We start from the raw sequence: 10117 nt of genomic DNA, 5'->3' as shown, positions 1-10117 counted from the left end.
CGCGTCGCGTGCAGCCGTGCACTGTGTCGCGTACGCAACCCTCACCAGACTTAGAAAATTTTCAAAGTTGCAGAATTCAGTTTTAAACACCAAACTTTAACGTTCATAACTTCCTCTACAAAATTCCATTTTCCTCAAGCTTTATATCGATTTAAAGATCTTTGAATGAATTTTAATTTAAGACAAATTTTAACTAATTTTGAAAACTGAGGCTCAAGTTACGATCTGTCAAAGTTCACAAAACAAAATTAACTAGGTTCATACACCTTCCAATTCATTGCTCATCCTACCATCATGCGATTTTACTAATTTCATCCAAAATCCTCCCTTACCTTTCTCAAATTATCAATGTTTACACTTCAAGCATCATTTCTCCATTTTCAACATTTATCAATATCAATAAGCTCATAATTCTCTATCAGCACTCCAATAATCATTTTCAAAGCTCATTTCAATAATGAATAATAACATCAAAGTTCAACATCACAATTCATCAAATCAACAACACCATCATACATAATCAAATTCAACAATTTCCAACAATCAATTCAATCCTATCCTAAGGTCCACTCGCCTAATTGTCCAGAAATATTACATATTACATAGAGGAAACGGAAATCATACCTTGGCCAATTTTCAATATGCTCAAACACCAAACTTGATTCCAACAAGCTTTCACCAAGCTCCAAACCACCAAAGCCAAACCAAAAGCCACAACCAACTCTAAAAACAAGTTTCATACTTACAACATAACCATGCATTAATAACTAAAGCTCACACTATACCAAACTACAAGGATATATAGAGGTTCCTTACCTTATCCAACGGTGATTGGGACAAAGCCCGACAATTACCCGCTACTAGAGATCACCTAAACAACTAAAACCACAAAATCTACTAAAAAACTATAACAAAAAATGCACAAAAGTTAGGACAGGAAACTGGAACTTTAGTTTTAATTTCTTACCAAAAATACCTAGCTAGAAACGAAGAGCTCAACAAGAGCTTTGCGTGGCAGCAAACGGCTCGTCAATCGGAGCTCCGTAGCTCAAGTTATGGCTCCCGGAAGGTGATGATGAATAGTGACAAGATGGTTTTCTTTTCCCTTCTTATCAATTCAGCGTGGTTCTCTTTTTGGAGGGTGAAAATGAGCTGAGTTGCTCATTAACTCACTTATATATGTTGGGCCTTGGGCGCAATTTGGGCCCGATCCAACCCATTAGCGTGTTAGGTTCATTTGACCCACTTTGGGCCAAAACCTTTAAGATTAGTATCCGGTTTTCGATTCTAAATTATTTTTGTCCTTTCAAAATAATAAATTAAATTTTCAAAATCTTATTTTACTAAAATACGCAGTATCAGATAGACTAAAGCCGGTACTGCTGGCTTAGGCTCCGGTATGCATTTTTACAAAAATTTTTCGTAAAAGATACATTTTTCAACTCAAAAAAATTCATTAAAATCAAAATTCACCTTTAAATTTTTAAATTAAAACTTCTAAATTTTGAATCTACTCTGGACACTTAAAAAATTATTATTTTATTAAAACAGTTATGCCGGTTCTTACATGACTCATGAGAAGTCAAAATTTAACAAGTGTCACTTGGTTAATAGAAATCCTCTTTCAACTACAAAAATGAAGGACACTTGAAGATTGATGGTTCAAAGTAAGTCGAGAATCCATCAGGGTTGACGACACGTGATCAAATGCAGGCACGATGCAAGAACATGAGACTTGAAGGACAAGGCAAGAGAATGTGGGGGCACCATATGAAGATTCTTTGAGGTCAAAGTAAGATCATGGACTGCAAAACATGAGGAAGTAAGGTAGTGGTCAAGATTCTTCAAGAGCAGCTCCACCGTTGAGGTCTATAAATAGAAAAAATTCAGAAGAAAAGAAGGATTTCAATCGGAACACTAGATCATCACATAAACTCATAAAAGTTTCCAGTTTCAGTGACGCAACGGATGAACATAGAGTGCAAGTGCATGTGAGTGTTAGAAGTCAACTTTTAATTTGTTTTCTTTTAGTTATTTGATTCATTTTCTTTCATTTCTTTGCAGTTTTGTTGTTAGTCTATTTTTATTAAATTTTTTTTACACTTTCATTTGTTGAGTTTTCTTTATTTAAGTCATTGATTCGTTTACTTTATTCAGCATAAATTTTTCATGAGTAATTTTGACACACGCAAGTTCAACACTTTTTACTAAGTAATTTCCGGGTTGAACTCACTCTCTTTTAGAGAAGTCGTATCTGCTCCCCGAATTGAGATCTTGTTACAATCTCGATTCGACATCCTGTCGAAACATATTAAAATCGAGTGAAACAAATATGCACGCCCAGTGGGATCTTGGGTTAAGTAACGTGTCAGAATTTGCATGCAATTATGCAGTGACAAATTAATAATGTTTGATAGAGCCTCGACTTCGAAAGATACGTCAAATAATGATATTGGAGATTTTATAAGAGGTCTTGAGATATAGGTTGTTCCATCGATTGGTACCTCAAGTTGTCGATGAGTCGATGATATTACAGGAGCATTTAATCGATCTTTAATTCAACTATCGGGAGGGGTGCACGTTAATAATCCCCTCTAATGTTAAACAGAAGAGAAGAACCAAACAGGGTATTAAATGAACCCAAAGCAAATAATGCTGCTTAAACTTATGGCCAAAATATAACTAAAGTTGTCGAGTAAGTCCTGAATAGAACTGGGGTTAAATATAGGGGTGACAAATCAACCTTATTTTATATCCCCTTTTCAGATTATGTCTTGTAGGCTGAACTCTATAGGGGAGTCAAAACTCCTAATTCTTTACAAAGTTTACTGGAAAAAGTGGAAAATCGACTATAGAGCACATTGCTTGATATTTAGTCGAAATATCTAGTGTTTTAAATGTTTATCAAATGAATTAAAGTTTTATAATAAACAACTTTATTCTTTATTAATATAACATTATATTTAAATAATAAGAGAAAATAACAAATCGATTCATAATTTTTTGGCCCACAGACATTTAAGTTTCTGAGGATTTAAAAATACATTTAAATTCCTAACCTCTTCAAAATCTGGACACATCGATTCCAAGGTCTAATTTGTCCTATTTTAAAAATTTTTTTATGTGTGCATCTGTATCAACCAGGTCAATACAATGGGAGTCACGTTTGATTTTTTCGTTGGGTCTGACAAACCCAAGTGAACATGAGGGATCGATATGTCCAAGTTTTGAAAAAATCAGTGACTTAAATGTATTTTCAAATTCTCGAGTATTTAAATATCTTCGAATAAAAAAGTCAAGAACCTATTAAATTTTTTCTATTAAATTTTTGTTCACTTCTTTTAAAAAAACAAAATTAGATTAATCTAAAAATATTAAATTTAAAAAATATTTATTGATTAAAAAAATTAAATTCTTCATGGTTGATTCCAAGAACAAACCAACAACAAAAAACAAATATGAATTATCAAAAATAACTTGTTGAGTAGTTTAAAGACATAATAAGTAAAAAAAAAATAGCTATTAACGTTAAATTATAGCAACTAATTCATGTTATTAAAATAGAATAAAATTATGCTATTTTTTACTAGTGTCATAATTGACACAACTTCACTTGAAATGTTCAGATGTGTTGGCAAATGCTTAGTGTTATTAATCTAAGTTTAGCACATAAAATCTATACATGTAGATATTTTTTTTCGATCTACATAGTAGATCTTTCAAAAAAAAAATAGATATATATTATATTAAGTGAGTTAAAGAAAAGGAAAAGAATGGAATGAAGGTGGTAAGAGAAGAGAGAATGTATATTAAAAGATGGGAGGCATTGAAAAAAAATAAAAAAAAATAAAAAAATAATTAAATTATAAAGATATTTTAAGTTTTACGTAAAATCTCAATAGAATAAAATTTTAAATTAGACCTATTTAAGTTGGAATTGATTTTGAAAAAAAAAACAATAAAATTAAATTAAATTTTATCTAAACTAATTTAAATATTTTTGTTTCAAATACTGAAATTAAATTCAATTGCCATAAAAATTAAATTACATAAGAGTTTCAAAACACCTGTTAATTTTATCCAGAAAGCTACAGGTTTCAGAATAATTAATAATACCACACTTAATTTCTATAAAAGGAATATGAAGGGCACAGTTGTAGATCAAATCAAATAAAACCACTCCGTTCCCTCTTGGGCGCTTATAAAGCCTTAATTAATATAACAATAATAATCCGAAAAAAACTAAACATAAGGATTAAGGAAGCAAAATGAAGGGACAGTGGACACATGAATTACAATGGAAAAGAAGAAGAGAATTCAAAACATGTTAACAACTTATTGTAAAGTTATTAATAATGTATATGATTTAGTTGATCCTCCTGCAGTTCTTCCTGATTTCACCGTTGGATCCAGTGAGGGGACTAATGTCTCCCATCTTGATCATGGCGCTGACGAAGTCAGAGGAGAATGAGGTCGGGTTGGAGGCGTAGCCTCTGACTATAGAGTCGGTGGAGCCACCGTTGAAGAGTTGCTGGTCGGAGTGGAGCAGCCCCTTGTTCTGAACAAGGTTCCTGAAGTAGTTGTTGTCGAAGGCCGTGGGTGTTTGGAGATCAAGCGGCGCAAGGTTGTTGTCCCCTGTACCCGATGCTCTGGGACAGTTGGTTTTCCTGCTTGTGGCGAACGAAGCTTCTATGTTGCTCTCGTTGTAGAGTCTCGCTCGGAAGCTAGTACATCTTGCTTGTCCAATTGTGTGACCGCCTACCACCACGCATGAATTGGGATTTAGGGTTTAGAGTTGAAGACAAGTTAAATTGAATTGAATTAATTGTATCTTACGGTACCTGCTAGAGCAACCAAGTCCTTGGTGGAAAGTCCGAGAGCGCTGAACCTGGAGATGAGTTGGTTGAGGTTGGAAGTGGGTGGAGGGATGCCGTTGTTGGCGGCGGACTGGCTGGCTGTTCTGGCGTCTCTTCTTCCAAGTTTGACGTTCCAAGTTGGGCCTTTAAGGATATTAACAGAGTCTCTGGCAGCAACGGCGAGGATATCAGCGCATGAGACAACACCAGGGCAGACTTTCTCAACGGCAGTTTTGATGGCGTCAATCACTTCGAAGCCACGGGCTGAGTTCCTGTTTGGGTTTGCGTTCTTCTCTCCGGTGAAGTTTGATGTGTCGTCTAGTAGAATCGATCCATCGCATCCCTACAATTCCGTTTAATTTTAAGCTTGTGGATAGAAACTATTTTATTAATAACTAATTTTTAGTGTGTCATAGAAAAATAATATTGTTACTTTTATTTATTTTTGTTATCCCTTTAATCTGCAACACGTGGAATTTTGTAGATAAAAGAATATAGTTGGTGTTTGAAGACGACATGAAAAGCTAATACGCGGAGAGAAGGAAATTTTTGCTAGTTCAACTCTTTGTAGATGAACGCTTTCCAAAAGGGTGTCGGCAACAAATTATTTGTCACCAAGTTACAAGCGAGTTGAAAATCATGTTTCTTCATACTCAAATAATTAAGCAAAGTCTCAATGTTCGATTTTTATTAGTTAGGAAAAGCAACACAACAACACAAACACTATACTCATCAATCATCATCATGCCTAGCTTGCTAGTAGTTCCAATAGCAATAACAATTTTCAAAACCCAGAATATATAGCACTTAATAATTTTGAACTAAAACATATGTAGGTAACCAATAAATAATCTAATAATTTGTTCGTGTATCTGAGAATACCGTACCTACATGATGAGAAGCATTTTTCATGCAATTATTTTGCTTTTTAATTTATATACTAAATTAATATATAACTCTTTATGATAAATAAATAGGATATATATATAACTTAATAAGATTTATACTCTGATCTATCCCACCCAACAGTTAACAATTTAAATTTGTGTATATATATTATTAACTTATAACAATTATTTAGGAGTGCAAGTACATGAAATCATGAATTGAATTAATTTATGCATGCATGAAGTGGGATAAGTTTTAAAAATATATAGTAATTAAGAAGCAAATAGAGGCGCATTAGAAATTACATTGACAAAGCAATCATGGAAGAACAAGCGGAGAAGAGAAGCACCCATACGGGCTTCCTTTGATATGGCAGATTGAACTGTGGATCTCACAGTGGAAAAGAGTTTGGGGCATGAACTAGAGTAGAAGTTTGTGGAAAGTTGCGCATTGCCATTCCCCAATACAAGGGCAAAGATAGCCAAAGCAAGCACCAATCTAGAAGCCATATGATTAGTTCGTATATAGAGAGTTTGTATCTAAGGTTCTACTGTGTGGTTTATGTGTCATGAAAGTGCCATATATATAGTGATCCATGGGGTCTAAAGGCGGTTTGCCTCGGCAGGTAATAACCATACCTAACACGTAGAAATATGGCTTAGTCATTAGTGCATGGAGGAAATTAAAATTGGAGATTATTCTAATTAAAAAGTAAAGTGTCCATATGCTATCTACGCATACATAACATTTAATTATGATAGTGACTTGATTAGAAAAATTGTGCGGAGGATTATTTTAGCTTGCTCCTGCTGTATGACTAAATATTTTCGTTAACTAAATTTACCTAAATTGACATAATAATTTATTAACTCAAAATATAACCAACAAAAAGCACTTCTAAAACTCAAATAAAACAGATTTAACTAATACGATCAAGATTGGAATATCTTCTGTTTGAGTTATTTGAGAGAATATAACTGCCAATTGACTTCGATTAAATTTATTTACACTGCAATCATCCATTGTTAGAGAAAAAAAAATTAAAGATTAACGATGATGAATATTGAGGAAAAACTCTAAGAGATATTTTTGTTTGTAAAATGATTGGAATAATATTTTTGGAACAAAATAATAGCGTTCAAACAAGGTTTCTTCTTGCAAAATAAAAAGGAAAAATCCTGAGGGAGAGAGAATAACGAAATCATGGAATACTACTAGAAACATGCTCTTTACTGTAGGATTTATCTCATGGAAATTAGTATTAAATTTTGTGGTGGATAGTTCTCCGCAAATTTTTAATAATAGTGATAAACGCGAATTGAAAATATTACTGTCGGATTGTCAAATCGGATGCTAATTTTTTCGCAAATAAAGGATGCAAAATATAAAATTGGTGGAGATATTATTGTCCTAAAATGCACTGTTTTATTTAAAATCGCCTCGTTTTAATAATAGGATTTTTTATTTAAATAAATTAAATAAATATTTTATTTATTGAAATAAATAATTATAAAATTATTACAGAGATACGTCTTTCAATCTTATTTCGTTTACAGTGTAAACGAGATAAGACTGGTGCGTGTGATACATGTATATCTCATTTATAGTATAAATGAGATACGTGCAAGCTTATCTCGTTCACATGGTAAACAAAATAAGGCTGGGAACACCTATATATAAATGTCATTTTACAGCGAAGTTTTAGGCCCCATTTCAAACCTTTCCACCACTTTCTCGTCTCTTCTACCTCTTTTCACCATATTATTGAGTTAGACAAAGACGGCGCGTGCAGATGCACGTGACCAGGACATCAACAGGCTGAGCGCGACATGACTCTACGTTGGGACAGCCGATTTTACGGATAATTTTATTATCTTGATGTGTATGTAATCCCATATATGTATAACCATGGTTAGGATACTTCCCAAGAACTAGAATACAATTTGTATCATTAGGAACATGTTATTGATAGTAACTAATAATTCTAGGAATGCGGTTATGATTTTTTGGTAATTAAGTTGTTAACTACATAATTATTAATTAGAGTTTAAATGATGGGGTAGATGTTTTTCAACCGTTAGGGTTAGTTTATTGGTCACACATTTTTTAATTTATTAATTTAGTTATTAACTATCCAAGTTTGATAATTAGATTATTAAGTTAAAGTTTGATAATTAGATTATTAATTACTTTATTGAATGTTTTAATTTCACGCAACGTATTGAGAAAATGTGCATTAGTTAAGTACGTACATATTAATGGAAAATGTCGTGTCGAGATAAATTAAGTTAGTACATACGTGCAAAATTCTGTTAAGCAAATGTATAAAATAGTTAAGCGAGTTTGATATGTTGATAGACCTATACAATTTTTTTATAAGCAATAATTGTGAAATATTTTTTTTGGTCAAAGGCCTCGCTTACTTCTCCCTGGCGAGTGAGCCACACGTTTCCACCACTCGACGCCATCGTCCCGTATCTGAGGGAGGCTGAATTCGGTGACACGGTGCCGCTCAGGAATTTTGTATTCGACAACTCCCTGATCACGACATTCGTGGAATGATGGCGTCTAGAGATCCACACGTTCCATCTGCCCTGTGGTGAGGCCACTATCACCCTACAGGACGTGGCGTACCACCTTGGGCTACGTGCACACAGGGAGCCAGTTGGGGATGCTTCCGTGATTTCTATAGGCGGTGCTTGCATGGACATACCATTCTCTGTGCTCTGCAGCACACCGCGGCATGACAAACATCGTCGGCTGTAGTCTGCTATTGATGTCCTGTATATACCAGAGATTTTTCCAGTAGTGTCCACCTGACCGACAACATTTCATGTATCCTATGGCTGAGGTAACAATTCTTTATGTCTTGCTTATGTTTTGAATTTGTAACTTATTATGACATTCCATAAATTGAACTCGTGTTATTCTTGTAACCGGTGTCAGGTTGATTGGGTTAACGCAGCAAAGCAGAGACCAGCACGAGGTGAGAGTTCTCCGATGGCATCTATCGATAGACCAGTTACGTTGGGACGAGGTTAACACTACCATTGAAAACCTAACTTTCAATTTAGTCCTTTATATAGAATTTGTTGTTTAAATAAATTAAATAAATATATGTATTTACTGAATTGTGGTTTGAAACATTGTTTACCTTCTGGGATATCAAATATTTATTTATTCCACAACTGTTGTTTCAGTTTGTCTGGACGTCGTACGATGACCCTGCTCTACAGGCTCTGTGCCCGCCATGGTTTGTTACGGATACAAAGTGGGGGACATGGATGTCTGTCGTCCCCCTCGTCTACTTCAACATCGTTGAGTTTGACTAGGTTGACTGGGTGAAGCACCAGTTCAGTGGAGAGTAGCCGGTGTTGGGCGCCCCAGCCAACGTTGACAGGTTCCTGACATCCACCAGACAGGGCGAGGATGTGTGGTGGCCTGACAGACTTGAAGAGTGGTATGCCGGCTAGACGGCATGCTTTGCAGAGGGCCACAGGATCTCCATTCAACCATGCTTTGACTATAGGCATACCCAGGTGTATTTGGGATTGGTGGCGGGGAGATTGTCGGGTTAGGCACTTATCAGGCCAAGACGTATTCGATGATCTAAGGCTAGCTAATGTCTAGTCCACAGCCAGCCAGTAAGGGACCTTCTGCACCTTTCCTAGGACGTCCCTGATCGGCATAGGCATGCCAAGGAGGTCAGAAAGGACACCTGGCGACCTGCTAGGAGGGAGATGGGTGCCAGAGAGCGCGGACCAAGCGTAAGGGTGAAGAGGGAGAGGGTTAGGCCTCGGCGGAAGAGGAGGTTGAGTTCGATAGACATGAGGATCAGAGAGACATCCCAATAGGCGGCAATGATTCACCCCCGCCACCGCCACCGCCTCCACCTCCTCCACCTCTCGCACCGCGTGATCTATCTGGTTTAGGAGGTATGCAACATTGGGCCATTTGGGACACCTCACCACCTGGCTAGCATGATGTCGAGCCATCTAGCAGCTATCTTGAGGAGAAGATAGTGGATGAGATATTCTTCAAGGATGCATTCCAGCTTCACATCGCTGACCAGGAATCGATGCAACCCCTCGCGGATCAGTTCTGGACTGGCAGGGAGTAGAGTATCGGATAGTTTCATCACCCTTCTGCTCCCGCGCATAATTTAGCCTAGATGCCACAGATATCTCTGGGCACTGGCTCGTCATACAAGGCATGCATGAGACTGGGTGCCTAATATGCGACACCTCCGTCAGTGGACTACGGTATGTTGCTAACTTCATCCCGTCTTCAGGTTACACCTCCTTCAGCTCCACTGCCTCAACCTCTTCCTTAGGTGCACCAGTATGCCCCCGTTCCTTACTCTGGAGGATACT

The 10117-nt window shown here is 36.2% G+C and overlaps 1 protein-coding gene across 1 annotated transcript; it reads right to left on the bottom strand.

The window, feature by feature from the left end:
* Positions 1-4056: 4056 nt before the first annotated feature.
* Positions 4057-6418, bottom strand: LOC112784477 (peroxidase P7). Its single transcript, XM_025827702.2, has 3 exons — positions 6050-6418; positions 4842-5199; positions 4057-4758 (listed from the first exon to the last, which is right to left on the bottom strand). The coding sequence occupies exons 1-3, from the start codon at positions 6251-6253 to the stop codon at positions 4367-4369; spliced, it is 954 nt and encodes a 317-aa protein (XP_025683487.1). The 5' UTR covers positions 6254-6418; the 3' UTR covers positions 4057-4366.
* Between the last annotated feature and the right edge of the window lie 3699 nt (positions 6419-10117).

Source organism: Arachis hypogaea, chromosome 20 (genome assembly GCF_003086295.3).
Source record: "Arachis hypogaea cultivar Tifrunner chromosome 20, arahy.Tifrunner.gnm2.J5K5, whole genome shotgun sequence".
NCBI lineage: Eukaryota > Viridiplantae > Streptophyta > Magnoliopsida > Fabales > Fabaceae > Arachis > Arachis hypogaea.
Note: the sequence above shows the minus strand (reverse complement) of the source record. Positions and strands in the feature narration are given on the sequence as shown.